Here is a 21240-nt window from a genome sequence, read left to right as displayed (position 1 = left end):
AAATACAAATGGGGCATGGTCTGTTCTAAGGCAGAGTTCTCCTATGACTTTGGACCTATAAAAACTCAAAACAAGTTATTTGCTGCCAACATACAAAGGAGGAAAATTCATAGGATACATATACCCATTTCCATAGGGAGGAAGGAACACAGGTGTCACCGGACCCATGCAGCTTCGAAAAGCTGCAGGGCAAAGTCCATTAGATTTCAAGGTCTGAGAGTCATTTATACTCGGGGCATTAGAAAGCAGCACTCCCGCCCTTCCCAAGAGCCTACGCCGAGGCCTGCCTCTCTCCAAACGCAACCTTGGGGGACACTGGGGAGACCACCTTTTTCTCAGCTCCAGTTAAAACGAAATAAATCCCCTTTTCTTGAAAGCCAATCTGTCTCTGGTGTGTTGCATTCCAGCAGCTAGTGAACTAGAACAAGTATAATCTAATAATATTGTTCATCAATTATTACAAGGGCACCACAGAAATGCAAAATGTTAATAAGAGGGAAATCTTTGTGAGTAGGAATATATGATTACTCTATTTTTTGCATTAGTTTACTATAAATGTACACCCCCAACTTATGATATTAACAAACTCATTAGAAAAGAGAAAAATTAAAGGCCTTTGAAACAATTAGAACTTTGTTTAACTGATATTAGAAAATTATTGATATTAGGAATTTTTTTGGCTTTTATAAAAATATGGGGTTATTTTTTAAGAGGCCTTTAGTAGTACATTTAAAAATACGAATTTATAAATTTGTGATTTCTCTGAAAACATGTAAGGGGCAGAAGGGGGAGGAGGATGGATAAAGCCTGATGGGCTATAAGCTTATATATTTTAGTGGATGGATAGATACATGGGTTCCTTATACTGCTTTCTACTTTTGCATTTGTTTGAAATTTTCTACAATAACTGTACTAAAAGGTGATTTTAAACTATAATGAAAGAGTGTTATGAATAGTTGTTTGCCAGTAAATTTTTAAACAGGCAAAGTTGGCAATTTCCTTAAAATATCTCTATCTATATAAAATTAATCAAAATTCAATCCAAGGAATAGAAAACCTGAATAAACTTCTATCCATTTAAAGAAACTAATTTTTTAATTAAAATATGTTAATAGAAAACATGTTAGACTAGTTTCAAATAAGAAACATCTTATATTCTGTTTCAAAAACCTGAAGGAGAATGTCCCCCAGCCCATTCTATCAAAAACAAAGGATAGCATGAGAGAAGAAAATCAAAAGCCAGTATCATTTATAAAATGAACAAAAAAACCTTAGAAAAAGCTAAACCAAGCCACAACAAACAAAACAATGTTTTTTAGAAATCTGACCGAGTTGGCTATAACCTACGTTTCTTAGATAATGTAATATTATAAAACTTTATGTAGTTTTTTGTGTTAATAGATTTAAACAGAAAATCCATGTATCTCTATAGATACAGAAAAAATATTTAATGAAGCTTAAAACGGATCGATATAAAGGAAAATAAAGCTCATCAACATAGAAGCTCATGTTAACATTTTTTTAGCAGTATTCTAGTCATACATAACCATTCTAGTTTGCTAGCTGCTGGAATGCAACACACCGAAGATGGATTGGCTTTTAATAAAAGGGGATTTATTTAGTTAAAAATGTATAGTTCTTCAGAGAAAAGGCAGCTAACTTTCAACTGAGGGTCTTTCTTACACGGGAAGGCACATGGTGATCTCTGTTGGCCTTCTCTTCAGGCCTCTGGGTTCCAACAGCTTTCCCCAGGGTGATTCTTTCCTGCATCTCCAAAGGCCCAGGCTGAGCTGAGAGTGCTGAGATGAGGTACGCTGAACTGCTTGGGCTGTCCTGTGTTGAGCTCTCTCATTTAAGCATCTAGCCAATTAAATCAAGCATCATTCATTGCAGCAGGCTGCCTCCTTGCCGACTGCAGATGTAATCAGCAACAGATGAGGTTCACATGCCATTGGCTCATGTCCACGGCAATAGAACTAGGCACCTTCACCTGGCCAAGACCTAACTACCACAATAACCAACCATAATTAATGGTGAAACCTATGAAGCACTTCCTTTAAACTCAGGAATAAGACAAATGTCTACTTTCAATATTCTGTGTGGTATTATTCAGATATCCTGGTTAATGCAACAAAATGAGAGAAAGAAAAATTCATCAGTTACAAAAATCAGTCATTTCTATTCAGCTTCCCCATGTGGAGAATTCCTGATATTCTCACAAGCAGTGGGGACAACCAAGCAATAGGCCTCAGTCTTGGGGTTTGTTCATATGAAACTTATCTCTGCAAAGGATAGACTAAGCCTACTTAAAATTAGGCCTAAGAGTCACCTCCAAAAAGAGGCCTAAACGAACCTCTTTTGTTGCTCAGATGTGGCCTTTCTCTCTCAGCCAACACAACAAGCAAACTCACTGCCCTCCCTCTCTTCACGTGGGACATGATTCCCAGGGGTGTGGACCTTCCTGGCAACGTTGGACAGAAATCCTAGAATGTTCTGGGACTCAGCATCAGGGGATCAAGAAAACCTTCTTGACCAAAAGGGGAAAGATCGAAATGATTCGAAGTGTCAATGGCTGAGAGATTTCAAACAGAGTCGAGGTTATCCTGGAGGTTATTCTTACGCATTATATAGGTATCACCTTTTTAATTAGGGTATAATGGAGAGTCTGGAGGGAAGTGCCTGAAAATGTAGAGCTGTGTCCCAGTAGCCATGTTTCTTGAAGATGATTGTATAATGATAGAGCTTTCTCAGTGTGACTGTGTGATTGTGACAACCTTGTGTCTGATGCTCCTTTCATCTACCTTATGGACAGATGACTAAAATATAAGGATTAAAAATAAATAAATAATAGAGGGAACAAATGTTAAAATAAGTTTAGGGGATTGAAATGCTGGTGGTCAGTGAAGGGTAGGGGTAGGGGTTCTGGTATATATGAATTTTTTTCTATTTTCTTTTTATTTCTTCTTCTGGATTGATGCAAATGTTCTAAGAAGTGATCATGGTGATGAATATACAACTGTGTGATGATATTGTGAGTTATTGATTCTATACCAAGAATGGAAGGATCATATGGCAAGAATGTTTGTGTTTGTATGTTGTTATGTTTAAAATAAATAAAAGATTAAGGGTCATTTCAGAAGGCCTAATTTCATACTCTGTTGTTCAGCTTTAATGAGCTGTTACATTCAGTGGCTGAATGATTTGAGGGGTCAAATATAGCATGTCCCATAGAGTGATTTTTTAAAAAATTCTAAATAAATAGTGCAAGTATAAGGAAATAAAAAAATAAAAATAAATTGACAAACAAAATCAGTCATTTCTGAACTTAAGCAAAAAGCAGAAACTTGTCTTTCTGGCCATGGAAATACAGAAAAAGGGGCTTTGTTGTCCATAGAATATGAGAGAAGTTTTAGAGATGAGAGAGATAGAGAAGGGGTGAATTTAATTGTGACTTACTTCTAAGCTGTGTATTCATGAAATAGGCCCAAAGAAACGTGGTAAATTCATTGGGAACCAAATTACAATATCATCTACCATCCAAATCCCTGAGAAGGGCATATCCTGAACAAACGTAAATGATGTTACAAAGTTTCTGAAAATTAAATGGACATTGGCACTACCACCCATACAAACTGAGGTAGAATTTGCAGTCTAAACTTAACTGGGTGGATGGCTCTAAAACAAAACAACCAAAACCAACATTCTCCAGAGATTTTTAGTAGAACTCAGAGTTTCACACTATTATATTGAAAGTACCCAGGATATGAAAAAAAAAATTAGAAAAACATAAAAATCTTATTTTGAAAGGAAAAAATCAGCAGATGCCAACCGCAACAACTCAGAAGTTGGAATTATCAAAGATGTTTAAGTAACTATTATAGCCATACTCTGTGAGGTAAAGCAAATGCTCTTGAAATGAACAGAAAGGCAGGTCTAAACTAAAAAGTAGAAACTGTAAAAGAAATGCCAGGGGGAAATTTTACACCTGAAAAAAGAAAATATGGTATCTGAATGTTCTTTTTAAAAAAAACAAAAAAACAATCTGGCTCAGTAGAAGAATGGAGATGGCAAAGGATAGTCAGAGAACTTGAAGATAAATCAATAGAAATTATTCAATATGAAGTACAGAAAAAGGACAGGAAAATTAACAACCCTGGAGACTTGTAAGACAATTAAAAAAAAAACTCAATATTTGAGCCATTTGAGACCCAGCAGGAAAAGGGAAAGAGATTCGTGCAGAAAGAATATTTGAAGAAACAGTTGCAAAGGTCCCATGTTTGGTAAAGACAAAAATTTATAAATTGAAGGAGCTAAGCAATGAACAAACTGAGTAAATAAAATTAACCAGATCAAAACCAAGCTTGGGCATATTGAAATCAAACTGCTTTATATCTGTGGTGGCTTGGAGTTATATATCCCAGAAAAACATAGTCCTTAATCAATTCTTATGGGTTTTAATCCATTTAAATAGGGCCATTTGATAAGGTTCTGTCACCTAAACTGTGGCCCTGCTGAATCAGCGTGGCTCTTAATCCCATTACTGCAGTCCTTTATATGCAGAATGGAATCCAGACAGAGAGCATGCCACCAGGAGCAGCTAGAAGCTGGAAGTCAATAGAACCCAGAAGGGAAGTTAGAAGAGGCCACCACGTATGTTACCATGTGACAGAAAATCCAAAGACCAAAGATGCCTGGCAGCCAGTGTTTTCTAGGAGAAAACATCACCTTTATGACATCTTGATTTTGGACTTCTAGGTTCAAAATTGTGATCCAGTAAACACCCCATTGTTTAAGCCAACCCGTTGCATGGTATTTATATTAGCAGCCAGGAAACTAAACAGTTTTTTGTACTACAAAGTGAGGTGCTGCTATTACAGATACCTAAAATATGGAAATGGCTTTGGAATTGGGTAATGGGTACAGGCTGGAAGAATTGTAAGGTGCTTAATAGAAAAAGGCTTAAGCTGCTTTGAAAAGACTCTTGGTAGAAGTATGGACACTAAAGGTACTTCTGATAAGACTTTAGAAAGAAATGTTGAGTGTTATTGAAAATTGGAAGAAAGGTGATCCTTGCTTTAAAGTGGCAGATAACTTGGCAAAATTGAATTCTGATATCAGATGGAAGGCAGAACTTAAAACCAATGAACTTAGATATTTAGCTGAGATTTCCAAGCTAAGTAGAAGGTGCAGCTTGGTTTTTCCTTGAAGCTTATACTAATATGTGAGAGTCAAAGGATAAACTGAGAACTGATTTCTTAAGCACAAAGAAACCAGAAATTGATGATGTTCTAGTTTGCTAGCTGCCAGAATGCAATATGCCAGAAACAGAACAGCTTTTACAAAAGGGGAATTTAATAAGTTGCTAGTTCACAGTTCATTAGATTCCAGTAAGCTAATCAAGACCCACCCAAGTGGATGGAGACACTTCTCCACCTAATCCTGCTTAATAACCACTCTTGATAGAGTCACATCTCCAGGGAGATGGTCTAATTACAGATTCAAACATACAGTACTGGATAGGGATTAGAAGAAACAGCTGAATTTATAAAATGAGATTAGGATTAAAACATGGCTTTTCTAGGGTGCATATATCCTTTCAGACTGGCACAGATGGTTTGGAAAACTCTGAGCCAATCCAGGTTGTGTGCAGTGAGACTAGGGCCAGAAGCAGCTCTATCAGGGACTTTCCCTGAGCTTTCAGGAGGTTCCTTAACAGAGGACAGGGCTCCACGTGAGGTTTTAACTGAACTATTTGCTAAAGAGTATGTGGTTAAACATGGATCAAGTTAGCCATTTCAATGGAAGTCAGGATTTTCATAAATGCAGTTTTTCAGGAAGGATCTGTGGAAAGTTCTGTTGTCTGATAGTTTGGGCTCCTGTGAAATACATGCAAAGCCAATGAGGTTCTTATAAAGTTTTTATGAGCAGAAACACTGCCATCCTGGGCTGAAAGGGACAAAGAAAGGATGACTCGAAGAAGAATGACTTCAGTGACAGAACCGTGGAGGCCAAAGTCTAGACTCAAGAGATCTCCACCCATGTATGTAAAAAGGACAGGTTCACTCCTCTGTTTGGAGGGGGTAGGCCATCTTTCCTAGCACCTGGAGGGGGTGGGCATTGCCCTCTGTTCAGGGTAAGTGGTGCCCAGTAATCAAATGGTGGGGGTTGGGTCCTAGTACCTGGCTGCCACCCTAATGCTCAGAGAAGGTGGAGCCTGCGTCTGGCGTTCATGACGACTGATTCCAATTCTAGTTTTTGGAGAGTGTTGGGCCTTCACCCCAGTGTTTGGGGAAAGCATGGCCACTGTACAACTGCTTGGAAGGGTTGGGGCTGCTGCTCCATCAGATCTGGAAGGAAAATGTATGATCCATACATTACTCAGATCTTGAAATATAATGGAGTTTGCCCTGCTGGGTTTCAGAATTGTTTGGAATTATAACCCCTGTTTTCCTTCTAATTTCTTCCTTCTGGAATGAACGTGTTTATAAGATGTCTGTCCCTCCATTGTGTACTTGAAGCTGATAAATTGTTTTCTAGGTTTTACAGGGCTTCATCTAAAAGGGAATTGTGACCCAGGATAGGTCACACCCTTTCCAGTTTTGATGAGACTTTGTAGTTAGGAATTTTATTGAAATGACTTAAGTCTTTTGGGATGTCATGATTGAATGTATGTATTTTGTATGTGGGAAGAGCGTGTCTTTTGGGATCCAGAGGGTGGACTATGGTAGCTTGGAGCTGTATACCACAGAAAAAACGTGTTCTTAATCTTAATCCATTCCTGCATGTGAACCCATTCTAAATAGGCTCTTTTGATGAGATTTCTTCAGTTTATGTGTAGCACACCTTAACCGGCATGACCCTTAATTCTATTGTTGGAAGCCTTATAGAGAAAGCCATAGAGAATCCACAGGAAGCAATTAGAAGCTGGAAGGTAACAGAATCCAGAGGAAAAATAAGAAGTTGCAATTGCAGTTGCCATGTAATGGAAAAACCAAGGACCAAGAATTGTTGGCAGCCAGCCCCCAAATGCTAGTCTTCAGGGAGAAAGCATCACTTTGCTAAAACCTCAATTTTGGGCATAGCCTAGCCTCAAAACCATGAGTCAATAAATTCCCATTGTTTAAGCCATCCCATTTTATGGTATTTGCTTTTAGCAGCCAAGAAATTAAAGCAATATCAAAGATAAAAAGCTGAGCTCACCCTGAGAAAAATGGTGTATCTTCTATAAGTATGCAATGATTTATATGACTGAATTTCTCATCAGAATCAAGGAAGCTAAAAGGCAGCGAATGAGCATCTTTAAAATGCTGAAAGAAAATAACTATGAACTCAGAATTTTATGTATAGCAAAAATATGTTTTCAGGAATGAGAGTAAAATAGAAATTTAGGTGAAGACAGGCTGAAATAATTTGTTCACTAGAGACTTGCTATAAGAGAAACACTAAAGAAATATATGAAAGAGTAATGATACTGGAAAGAAATTTGGAAGTTGAAATGAAGGGAGACAGAAATAGTAAGGATTTGGGTAAATATTAAACCATTTTAATATTTCAATATTGCCATCCTGGGCTGAAAGGGACAGAGAAGGGACAAATTAAAGAAAGAATGACTTCAGTAACAGAACCATGATATTTCATGATATTTCAATATCAGAATTGAAAGATAGGATATCACTACAGACCCTACAGACATTAAAAATAAGACAACTCTGCCTCAAAATAGAACTGCTTATATGAACTGCTTAGATGAAATGGAGAAATTCTTTGAAAGCCATAAACTAACCAAACTCTCCCAAGAGCAAATAATGTGACCTGAATTGTCCTATGCCCATCAAAAACATTAAATTCACCGTTAAAAACTTTCCAAAAGAAGCTTGCATGGCTTGGATGGATTCACTGGCAGCTTGCACCAAATATTTAAGGAAGAAATAAAGCTAAATCTTCACAATGTCTTCAAGGAAATAACAGAAGAAGGAATACTTGCCCAACTTATTTTTAGAGATCTGCTTTACACTTTTATCACCAGAGGTGTATTCGTGATCAGTATTACTCAAGAAAACAAGTAAAAATTCTCAACAAACAAAATATTGAATCTAATCCAATAAAATATAAATAGTATACATCACAACTCAGTGTGGTTTACCTAAGAATGACTGATTCAATGTTCAAAATATCAATATAATTCACCATATTAATGGACTAAAGAAAAACTTCATGATCATCTAAATTTGTTAAAATTGAACTCCCCTTTATAAAATCTCAGAAAGATGAGAACAGAAGAAATCTCCATTGCCTAGTAAAAGACATCTACAATAAACCTGTATCTAGTAACGCTTTTGTGGCGAAATTCAGTGCTTTCTCTCTCAAGATCAAATAAGGCAACTCCTATTCAGCATCGTATGGGAAGATGTAGCCAAGACAAAAAAGGCATATATATAGATTGAAAACTCATTTTTCATTTGGTCTATGTAAAAAATAATTCCATGAAATCTACAAAAATGCTCCTGTAACAAATAAATCAGCTTAGCAAGGTTGTAATAAAGAAAATTCAGTAGTGTATATATATATGTATATATACTAGCAATGAACAATTGGAGATCAAAATGAAGAAAACTGTTTAATTCAGCATCAGACACCACCACCACCCCCCAAAAAATAAGCGTAGGATTCATAAACTGAAAGCAACAAAATTTAAAGACCACCTAAATAAAAATTTTGCTATTTGTATGGATTAACTAAGTATTGTTAAGTGGTCTATTCTCCTGAAATTAATTTATATAGATAGAACATGGTCCCAATTAAAATTCCAGCTGTATGTTTGTAAATATTGACAAATGGGTTCTAGAATAGGAATTACAATAGCCAAAACAGTGTTCAAAGAGAATGAAAACAAGGGACTCACTACCTGATTTCAAGATAATGTAAGGCTATGGTAATCAAGACTGTGTGGTACTGGGAAAGGACAGACCCATAGATCAGTGGAAACGGAGTAAAGAACCCAGATACAGATTTTCACATTTGGCATTTTAAAACTTTGTTGTGGGCTTCTCACCTTTCGTCTTTCCTTTCTTGTCAGGGTGCCTGCAAGTCTTCTTACATGTGTATTCAGTAAGGTTTCTTTCTGCTTACTCTTAAAAAAAAAAAAAAAAAGAAAGAACTTTGTTGTGACAGAATATATGTAAGAAAATTTGTCATTTTAACCATTTTTAATTGTACAGTTGATTCAGTGGCATTAATTACATTCACAGTGTTATACAACCATTACCACCATTTAAAGTTGAATCTTTTTCATTACCAAAAACAAGCTCTGTACCCATTAAACAGTAACTCCCCATTTCTTCTCCCAACTCCTGGTTACCTCTGTTTTCTGTGAATTTGCCTACTTTAGATTTTAATGTAGTGGAGTCAGTATTTTTCCTTTTGTTTTTGGCTTATTTCATTCAGCATAGTGTTTTCTGTGTTCATCTGTGTAGCATGTGTCAAAACCTTGTTCCTTTCTATGGCTAGGTAATATTCCATTCTGTCCACATACTACGTTCTGTTGATGTATGCTTGGGTTGTTTCTACTGTTTGGCTATTGTGAATAATGCTGCTATGAAGGTTGGTGTGCAAATGCCTGTTTCAGTCCCTGTCTTCATTTTTTTCGGGCATATGCCTAGGAATGGAATTACCAGGTTGTATAGTAAGCCTGTGTTTCTTGTTGAGGAACTGTTTTCCACAGAGGCTGTACCATTTTACATTTCCACCAGCAAGTGCATGAAGGTTCGTATTTCTTTGTATTCTCGTCAACACTTGATATTTTCTGTTTTTAAATAATAGCTATCCAGTGATTGTGAAGAGGCATCTCATTTGTGGGATTGTTTTTCTCTTTATTTAACTTTTTACTTTGAAATACTTTCAAACTTAAAGGACGGTTATGAAAATAATCCAAATCCCATATGGAGAATTCCAACTTACCCCAACCCAGGGTACCCATACTCACTGCTTTTAACATTTTGCCGCATTCACCATATCACTCTTACTGGTCTATTTAGCCATCCATTTATCTGTTTGTCTATTTTTTGAATCCATTTTCTGAACACTTGGGTGCAGGTTCTATATATCCTCCTTCTTGAACGCTTAATATTGCCATGTATATTTCCTAAGACCAAGGATATTCACTTTATAACTATCTTAAATGCAGTTACTCTATTCGAGATATTTAACATTGATAAATTTATTGTCTATATTCCATTTTTTTCATATGTCCCAGTAAGTCCTTTTAAGCCTTTTCTTCTCCCTTGTTAGATCCCGTTTAGGGTCATGTATTTCATTTAATTGTCCTTGTCTCTTTCGTTGCTCTGTAAATATTTTTTTGTGGGGACATAGATAGAACATAAACTCCCTATTCAACTACTCCCAAGCTTACCATTCAGTGGGATTATTCACATTCAAAATGTTGTGGTACCCTTACCATTTTCCATTACCAAAATTTTTCCATCTCTCCTGACAGAAACCTGACACCCATTATGGATTAACTCCCCATTTACCCTGCCCTTTGCCCTTGGTAACCTATACTCTACTTTCTGTCTATGAGATTGCATATCCTCCAATACTTTCTTTGTTCTTACCGTGCAGCTTAAATTTAACATCCTCAATCTATAACAATCTTGTTTGCTTTGATACTAATTTAGAGTATACGCAAACTGTTTCTACCCTAGTCTGTTCCCCCACCTTTTTGTAGTTTTTGTCACGAATTACATGTCTATACATTGAGTCTAAAATCTCTGATTTGTCATTGCATTTTATGCATTTGCCTGTTAGATTATGTAGGAAGTAAAAAGTGAAATTGCAAGCCAAATATTTAGTACTAACATATATATTTATCCATGTTAACCCTCAAATCAGAGACTTTTAATTCTCATTTGGCTTCAAACTATTATCTATTGTCCTTTCCTTTCAAACTGCAGAGCTCTCTTTAGCAAACACTCTTTTTTTCCAAACACTCCCCCTTCATCTCCCCCCACCATTCAGCTTCCATCTATAACTTCTAATCTATTTTCTGTCTCTGAATTTGCTGTTTCTAAGCATCTCTTAAAAATGATGGTACAGGGTAGGCCATTGTGGCTCAGCAGGCAGACTTCCCATCTTCCATGCCAGAGACCTGGATTGGATTCCAGGTGCCTGCCCATGCGGAAAAAAAAAAAAGTGATTGTACAGTTTTTGTTCTTATGTGTCTTGCTTATTTCATTAAGAAAAATATCAATTTTTCTTATAGCCTAATACTCTGTTGTGTTTATATACCATGTTTTATTCATCCATTCATTTGTTAATGGACATTTGGGTTGTCTCCACCTTTTGACTGTTGTGAATAATGCTGCTACAAACATTGGTATGCAAGTATCTGTTTATGACCCTGTTTTCACTCTATTTGGTTATATCCCTAGAAATAAGATTACTAGTTAAATGGTAATCTATATTAACTGTTTGAGGAACAGCCATATTGCTTTCTACAGTGGCTGTACCATTTCACATTCCCAAAAATAATGCACTAGAGTTCTAGTTTCTTCACAACCTCTCAAACACTTATTATTTTCTGTTTTGTTGTTATAATACTAGGCATCCTTGTGTGTGTGAAGTGGTATATCATTGTGATTTTAATTTGCATTTCTCTAATGGCCAATAGTGCAGTTTTTGGCCAGTTGTATATATATCTTTGGAGGAATATCTGTTCAATCCTTTGTCCATTTTTTAATTAGGTAATTTGCCTTTCGTTGTTGAGTTTATGAGTCTTTAATATATTCTGGATATTAAGCCCTTATCCAAGAAATGCTTTGAAGCTATTTTCTCCCATGCTATTGGTCATCTTTTCTCTTTCTTGATAATTTCCTTCAGTGCAAAAAAATTTTTATTTGTTCTTTGGTTCTTTGTAGTTTTTGTGTTATATCTAAGAATCATTGCCAAATCCCAAATCATGAAGATTTTCCCTCTGTTAGCTCTTAAAAATTCTGTTGCTTTACTTCTTTTATTTAGCTCCTGGATCTGTTTTGAGTTGATATTTGTCTATGGTGTGAAGGTAAGAGTCTACTTCATTCTTCTTCATGTGGATATCCAGTTTTCCCCAACACCATTTATTGAAGAGACTATTCTTCTCCCAACCCCCTTTATGTATTTAGTATCCTTGTAAAAAATTAATTGTCCATAAATATATGCATCTGTTTTTGAACTTTCAGTTCTGTTCCACTGAGCTTTTTGTCTTTCGTTGTGTCAGTGCCACACTGTTTTGATTACTGTCACTTTGTAACTCCATTTGTAAGTGGGAATTGTGAGTCCTCCAACTTCAGTCTTCTTTTACAAGACTGTTTGGTTATTCAGGGCCCTTGCAGGTCTTGCTGAGGCATGCACTTGTGGCCCTAGGTATTTGCCTGTTTACTTGGATACAAATGTCCTCTTTTCCCTCAGAAACTATTTCCTCATGGTCGTGGGCACTTGCACCAGGCAACCACAACTTGACTGCACTCCCATAGCATTGTTTAGGAGAGTTCTGTGGCAGCCTTCAACACTCAGGGAAAGTTCTAGGGTGGCAAGCCTGTGATGAGTATCCTGGTTCAGTCTCTCAGGCTGTCACCAGTTAGTGTTAGACATACAAGCTCCTACCATATTACATGTGGATTACTTTTCTCTCTCCAGAACTAGGACCAGGGAACTGCACTGGGATGATGGGCCAGCTCTGTACTGAGCCACTCAGGGAATGGATGAAGAGCCAGCCAGGGTGCCACAGGATCCTACAGCTTTTAAATAGCCCATTTCTTGAGTCAGCACTCATCCTTTTTCTGCAGGCCTTTTAGCTGTTTTCTGAAACTTTGTGAAAGATGTTTCTGCCAGTTATTGCTGGTTGTTCTAAAGTTATGGGGGGTTGGTGCCCTGAAGCTTCTCATTCCACCATCTTGATGAGGGTATATCCATATTACCTCTTTTGAATCTCCATTATCCAGCACTGTGAGATGCTATCTCAAAAAATATGTTCCTTCAGATGAGTGTTTTCTTTTGTGGTCATGGGACCTTCCTCATTGTGGCTTTGATTTGCATTTCCCTAATGACTCATGACACTGAGCATCTTTTTATCCACTTACTAGCAATCTCTATATCTTCAGATGGTGCTGGGACAGTTGGACATTCCTCTACCAGAAAGGAAAAAAGAACCTGACCTTAATACCGTATATAAAATGAATCATAAGCCACAATTTAAAATTATAAAATTCACAAAAAAAAATTGGAAAAATCTTTATGACCTTGGGTAATGAAAGAATTTTTATGTGGTATACCAAAGGAAAATCTATAAAAGAAAAATTAATACACTGGGCCTTATAAAAACTGAAAACTTTCTCCATTGATTTTCTGTCAGAAATACAATATGTAAAAATTAGTTGTTTCTGTATGCCACTAATACGCAATCAAAAACAGAAATTAAGAAAACAGTTCTATAGAACCTAAAGGAATTACATTCAATATTTATGATATTTGTTACCACAAAAACTTGACCAAAGTGTTTTGGTTATATAAATGATGGACAAATTAATGGGAATGTATTATATATTATGGAGGCATATTGCTTCCATGGCTAAAATGCATGTATGAAGATTCTGTGAATTCTTGAAATTAAAATCCCATTCATTACCAGTTTCCCCAATCTCATAGAAACAACAAACTTATTTCAAATTAGCCAAAGTGACTTGGTCCGAATTTAACTCTATCAGCTACATTTCTCATTATTTCATTAGACATCTTTAGTGGAAATTCACAAGGAACTTCTATTCATTCACTGAAATTTTAATTGTGGAGTCACACTTAAGCAATCAGAGGCAAAAAGTGAATTGTGTGTTTAGAAGATACCATAGTGAATGGAAAAAACACACACTTCACGGTCAAACCAACCTGGGTTCAAATCATGACCTTGAGTTATTCTAGGGCAGTTCCTGATCTCTCTGACCCTAATTTCTTCCTTAGTTGGGAAAAACAAACAAAACAAAACAACAGAACTTCATTAGGTCCTTTTAAAGGTTAATGCTCACAGTCTTTGTAAGCCTATAATCTAAAAAGAAGGAGTGGAAAATTTTTAAACAAGAAAGGCCAAAGTGTATTTTAAGAATTAGTGTTAGGTAGTAAACTTCCTATAAAATTTGAAGAAAGAGGTTGCAAAACACAAATAGAATACTGAAGTTCTTGCTTTGATAACAGTCCAGATCATTTTCCCAGTTTGTCAGTATTATGAGATTGCTTCTATAATGAGGAAAATATATGACAGTTACATCTCATGGAGCAAAAAAATTTATTCTTTTTATAAATATAAACTTTAGATTTCTTAATGCCTGGTTTCATTATTAAGACAACCAAAGAAATAGCTTTATTTCTGTTAACTATTTAATGTTCAGCCTTTTATTCTCTCTACTATGTTTTTATGTCAGCTGTCATAGCTCAGTTCAGTTTATCTTGTTGACTGTGGATAAGAGAAATAGAAAAATTAAGGTTTCTTTTTAAAAGCAGTGTTTTTCTTTGTTTTAATGTTACAGATTTATTTGAGGTTCCTAGATTATCAAATGGAGCACTCAAATGAATGCAAGAGAAACTTTGTTGCAGTCTATGATGGAAGCAGTTCTATTGAAAATCTGAAGGCCAAGTTTTGCAGCACCGTGGCCAATGATGTAATGCTTAAAACAGGAGTTGGAGTAATACGAATGTGGGCAGATGAAGGAAGTCGGCTTAGCAGGTTTAGAATGCTCTTTACCTCCTTTGTGGAACGTAAGTAAATGTTCCTGTATTGTTGAGATATTTTACATAATTTTCATTTACTTTTGCCCAAGACTGTGCTTTGACAAGATGCAAAATAACAGTGATTTTGTCCTTATCTCAAGTAATTGGCTTTGTCATGGGTGAAAAAAAGCATGTTAGTGCTTAAATTGTAACACGAATGCAAAAATGTAAACAAATGATGGGAGTGCAGGGTTAATTCTTAAACTTGACTGTTCTACCACAGCGTTCTGTTAGAGAGCTTTGTGAGCATCCTTCTACAGGCAAGGCAGGTTCTGGGATGACAAGCCTGTGATGAGTATCCTGTTTCAGTCCCTCAGGCAGCCACCAGTCAGATTCTGCCAGACACACGTGCTAGCAGTAAGTGCTCGAGGGTTACTTTGCTCCATCCAGATCTAGGACAAGGGACCTGCAAGATATTCTAAACTAACAACACTTATTAGTAGTCTTAATTCAGCTTGGTGAATAATTTGACGATCATAACCATGATTTTCAAATATTTAGATGGGCTGACTTATTTTGAAATGATTTTATATTTGTAGAAAGTTGTAAAAGTAATGCAGAGAGTTCCCATATACCATTCACTCAGGTTCCCCTAATGTCAAGATCTTACAAAAGCATACTGCAGTAAGAAATTAACATTGGTACAATATTATTAACTAATCCATAGACCTTTTTTGAATTTTGCCATTTTTTCCCACTAATGCCTTTTCCTTGTCCAAGGTCCGATCTGAACTTCCAATTGCATATAGTTGTCATGTCTCCTTTCTCTCCAATCTGATGGTCTCAGTCTTTCTCTGTCTTTCATATCCTATGCCCTTTTGAAGAGAATTGGTCAGTTATTTTGTATACTCTGTCGGTTTGCATTTGTCTGATTACTTCTCACAGATTCTTTTATTTCTGTCAGTAGTACCTCAGAAATTATTTATGCCATACTCAGTGCATCATATCATTGGAGTGAGTGGTCTTATTGGTGGTGGTGTTAATTTTTTTTACACAAATATTCATAGCAGCTTTATTCAGTCTAAAAATAGTCTAAAAACTGAAAATGACCCAGATATACTTCAATGGGTGAATGAATAAACAAACTATGATACACCTATACCACAGAATAATACCCAATAATAGTAAAGAAATGAAATGTTGATACACACAACAAAGATAAAATAACTTTATTTTCCAAAAAATGCCTTAGAGAGCAGGGAAGAAACAACACAAATATTTTAACAACCAAGTACAGAATATGTGTTTTTGACTGAAAAAAAAGTCAGTGACTGTGAGGTAGCTACAGATCACTTGCATACAATTTCTTCTCCAGTCTCTTAAGTACAACTGATTTGCATAACACTTAAATTTAAATTTATAAAAATGGATCCAATATTTATCTGAAGTCTGAATTTTATGACTGCATTTTTTCAGTAAATTAGCATGCTTTGCAATGATGCTTGTATAAGTGCATCACTGGAGAGAAAAAAAGAACACAGCCCCTTTGATCTAACAAATTTTCGGTATTACAATGAGTAAAGAATATACCAACTTAACCGTAGGATATATATGTACATAAGATATGTATAATTTTTATAGAAACTTCAAAATATTCCCAAGGCTATCTTGTATCAAGTCTCTGATGTTTGATGAGGTCTATATTTTGATGTTTTCCCCATAATTGATTACACTTCCTCATTTTCTTACCAGATGAACAACTGGAATGAACTTCACTTGAAAGATTTTCTACATACATTCTGTTATAGAGTTTCTCTCTGATATGAGTCCCCTGTTGATTAGTAGGGGATCAATCCTCTAAGAGCTTTCCCACATTCTTAAGATTTATAAGATTTTTCACCCATATGAATTATTTTGTGTCATAAAGGATGAACTTTGTCTGAAGGCTTTCCCACAACTTTACAGTTAAATGATTTCTCTCCAGTATAAATTCTCATGCCAAGAAGAGCTGAACTTTGGTTGAAGACTTTTTCACAGTCATTACATTTATAGGGTTTCTCTCGACTATGAATTTTCTGATATGTATTAACTGCTGAGTGGGAACTGAACGCCTTTCCACATTCTTTACAGACTTAACGATTTCTCCCCAGTATGAATTCTGTGGTATATATTAAGCTGTGAAATCCAGGAGTCAGCTTTCTCACATTCATGACATTTGTAGGGTTTTTCTCCAGTGATGCTGTATAAGAGCCAAGCTTTGGCTAAAGGCTTTCCCACATTCTTTACACACATAAGTTCTCTCACCAGTGTGTATTCTCTGATATAGAGTAAAGGCTAAGTGGTAACTGAATACTTTTCCAGTCATTACAACTAAAGGGTTTCTCTCCAGTGTGAATTCTATGATGTTCAGTAAGAGATGTGCTGAAACTGAAGGCTTTTCCACGTTCACTACATATATAATGTTTCTCTCCATAATGAATCCTGAGATGCTGAGTGAGCAATGAACTTTGGCTGAAAGCTTTCCTGCATTCCTTACATTTATAGAGCTTCTCTGATATATACTGAGGGGAAAACTGTGGAGGAAGATTTCCCAGAGACGTTACATTTGTAACATGTATGTGCTGTGTTGATTCCCGAAAATTTAATTAGAATTAACTCCTGCTGTAAATAGGGTTCCATACATCTGGAAATGACTCTAGGTTATCTAATAAGTGATGATTTTAGACTAAGATTTTTCCCAAATTCAATACCTTTAAATCTTTTCTCCTTTAAGTTTTTTTTGATGATAACTAAGACTTTCCTGAAAGGATTGTTCTTGTGCCTTGTTGCTTCTCTAACCTGTACTCATATGTATAGATTTTCCTCAATTTGAAGTGAAAAGGACCACCATCTATGAGTTTTTTATTATCACTTCCTGATTTTTTTCTTTGGAAACTCTGGTTTCAAGCATGCTCTCCCATCTTATGGACATGTGCTTTGAGGAACTTTTTCCATCCTCCAGGGATCTTCCCCCTGCTATAACTGGGAGATGACCTTAGGTTTGAAAAACAGAATCCTGGAGCCTCGGCTGGCAGCAACCTGTTGCCATTTCTCCCTCCCTACTGCCTATATCAGAAAAAGGCAAAGTGCCAACAAGGCACCTGGGTCCACCACACAGATGACTCAAAACTGCAGATAGTACCAGAAAACTGGTGGTGGTAATTTTGATCACTTCATTAAGTTGCTGTCTTCTGGGTTTTTCTACTATAAAGTTATGATTTTTGTTTGTTTCTTATCAGTGAGCACTGTTTTAGTTTGCTGAAGCTGCCAAAATGCAGTATACCGGAACTTTGTTGGCTTTTACAGTGGGAATTTATTAACTTATATGCTTACAGTTCTGAGTCAATGAAACGTCCAAATCAAGGCATCAACTGGATGCTTTCTCACTGAAGAGTGGCTACCAGCGATCACATAGCAAGACATATGGCAGCATCTGCTGGTCTCTCCCTTCTCTCCTGCATTTTTTTTGCTTTTAGCTTCTGGCTACTTTGTCTCTGGCTTTCTCTCTTAGCTTCTGTGTCTTTATCTCTGTATTTCATCCTCTTATAAAGGACCTTTGTAAGAGGATTAATACTCACCTGGCACATACCTCAACTGAAATAACCTAATCAAAAGGTTCCACCCAGAATAGGTTTACACCCACAGGAATGGATTAGCTTTAAGAGCATGATCTTTTGGGGTTCATAAAGTCTCCAAACCACCATGTGGCTCTTTGAGACTATGCAGATATGCTTTTGCTAAAAAATTTTAGCATCCATTGATGATTTTTGCCTTTTGGAATTATTTACTATAGATTTGACCTAATTGTAATTGTTCATTTCCACTGTTCCTTCTATATACTTATTAATTAGTATTCTGTTGTGAGGAAGACCTATCTTTTTCTCCCGTTTACTCAGTTACTCATTTATATCAGTATTGGCTCATGGTTATTCATATTGTTCTATTGGGTTATAATCCAGTAGAGATTATTTTGTTCAAAGTGCTACGTTTGGCATTTGGGAGCTTCTTCAGGTTACCTCCAGTATCCTATCGACCCACCACTTTATTTTTTTATTGCTGTACCATATATACAGCATAAGATTTCCCATTTTAACTACTCTTGAACATACAATTCAGTGGTGTCAATTACATTCACAGTGTCATGCTGCCATCACCACCATTCATTACCAAAACTTTTCCCATCACCCCAAACTCCACCCATGATGCACTGACTCCCCATTCCCCCTGCCCTCAGCCCCTGGTAATCCGTAATCTACTTTCAGTCTATGAATTTGCATGTAGTAATTTCTTGTCAATCAAGAAATAGAATATCTTTTCTTTAGTGTCTGTTTTATTTCATTCAACATGTCTTCGAGGTTCATCCATGTTGTAGCCTGTGTCAGAACTTCGTTGTTTTTACAGCTGAATACAGTTTCATTGTATGTGTATACCACATTTTGTTTATTGATTTGTATGTTGATGAACACTTGGGTTGCCCCATTATTTTTTTAAGCCTTCCTTACTTACTGGTGCTACCAGATGAACCATGCTCAACCTGTATTTTCCCTACTCCAGCCCTGGAATCAACCATGTTCCTACAGAACCCTGGTCCCTTTTATTGGAGCGTGATATTTAGAAATCAAGATCAGGACACTTCGTGTGCTCATTGCTTCTGAGGTGTCATTGCTTTTGAACCCTCTCAGCAGACAGAGCTACAAAATATATGTGTATATGCTAACATACACATACATGCACATGTATATTTCTATATCTACCCATCTGTATGCATATTAAAACTATTGTTCATTCTGATACCTCCCCAATTCCAGTCCAGTACCACAAGGTACATTGTAGCCTTTTTCCTTTCCTTTCTTCACAGTGAGAAATATGGCTCTTTTTAGCATTTATTGTTAAATCATGCATAAAGTAGTTTCTAAATTGCTAACTCATACCCTTGTGAGAAAGAAATTTACTAACCAGAGTAAATTATTTATCTACACTTCTTTTTGTCATAGCTTTACTTCAAAATACTGTTTTCCGGTTAGATTAGTTGCTTTCTGCTCTCTTTGAATTACAGTTATATATGTAATACCCTTGGAATACATTTTAATGTACTGTATTCAAAATACATTTGTAATACAATTGTTTTGACTTGCTAAAGCTTCTCTGAAGAAAAGCTGCTGGCAATCCCGACTCCTCTGTCACATGGCCAGGCATGTGGTGACATCTGCTGGCCTTCCTCTCTATTTCTTTTAAGTCCTTTTTAGCTTCTCCAAGGCTTTTCTCTATGAGTTTTTCTTAATTTCATCTATCAGCTTTTCTGTGGCTTTTATCCTCTTATAAAGGACTCCAGTAGAAGGATTAAGACCCACCTTGAATATGGGTCACATCACAATTGAAATAACCTAAATCAAAAGGTTCTATCCACAATAGCTCTTGCACCTTCAGGAGTGGATTGAAAAAGCCTGGCCTTTTCTGGGGTACATAACTGCTTCAAAGTACCACAGGAATTTACTTGTGACTGCTTATATTTCTTTCTTTTTTTTTACATGGGCAGGCACTGGGAATCAAACCCAGGTTTCCAGCATGGCAGGCAAGAATTCTACTACTGAGCCACCGTTGCACTGCCCTGACTATTTATATTTTATTCTGTTTTGCTGCATGTCTTGAGTACTTCAAATTATTTTTCCTTTTGGGGAACTTAACGCTGTTCTCAGAACTATACAAAAAGAAATACTGATAAGTATCTCCTCTCATCTCTGCTGCCCCAACCCCGTTTCCCCATTCCTTGCATTTTATTCCAACCCACTCTCTGTAGGTAACCAATCTCATTAGATCCTGGTGTATCCCTCCTGTATTTCTTTTGCAAAAATGGGCAGATATATATATATATATATATATATATATATATATATGTTTTTTTAACCTCTTTTTGTCTTACATGAAGAGCAGCATACTATACTCTTCAGGTACATAATTTACATGAGGTTTTACCGTTTACTGAAGAGACTATTCCTGCACTAGTCCAAGGGTTTTTTTTTTAATATTTTATTCTGATAACATATATACAACGTAAAATTTCCCCTTTTAACCACATTCACATATATAATTCATTGCTATCAATTACAGTCACAATGTTGTGCTACCATCACCACCATCCATTACCAAAACATTTCCATGAACCCAAATAGAAATTAAGTATAACCACTCCTTTCTCTACCCCTGCCTGTGTCCTAGATAGTCTATTCTAGTTTCTGAGTCTGTGAATTTGAATATTTTAATTAGATCACTGAGATCATATAATATTTGTCTTCTTTGTCTGGCTTATTTCATGGAATATGACATCTTCAGGGTTCATCCATGTTGTTGATGTATCAGAATTTCGTTCCTTTTTACACCACAATTTATTCACTCATGGAGTCTGTACCATTTTATATTCCTACCAAAAGAAATGAATTTTCTTGTTTCACTATATTCTCTCGAGATCTTTTT

The 21240-nt window shown here is 36.2% G+C and overlaps 1 protein-coding gene across 2 annotated transcripts in view; it reads left to right on the top strand.

The window, feature by feature from the left end:
- Nucleotides 1-21240, top strand: part of NETO2 (neuropilin and tolloid like 2) — a 77217-nt gene that overhangs the window by 40911 nt on the left and 15066 nt on the right. For both annotated transcript variants that reach the window (XM_077132338.1, XM_077132337.1), the window contains exon 7: nt 14550-14778. In XM_077132338.1, coding sequence (XP_076988453.1) covers nt 14550-14778 — 229 coding nt within the window. The remainder of the gene's footprint in view (nt 1-14549; nt 14779-21240) is intronic.

Source organism: Tamandua tetradactyla, chromosome 16 (assembly GCF_023851605.1).
Source record: "Tamandua tetradactyla isolate mTamTet1 chromosome 16, mTamTet1.pri, whole genome shotgun sequence".
NCBI classification, from domain to species: domain Eukaryota; kingdom Metazoa; phylum Chordata; class Mammalia; order Pilosa; family Myrmecophagidae; genus Tamandua; species Tamandua tetradactyla.
Note: the sequence above shows the minus strand (reverse complement) of the source record. Positions and strands in the feature narration are given on the sequence as shown.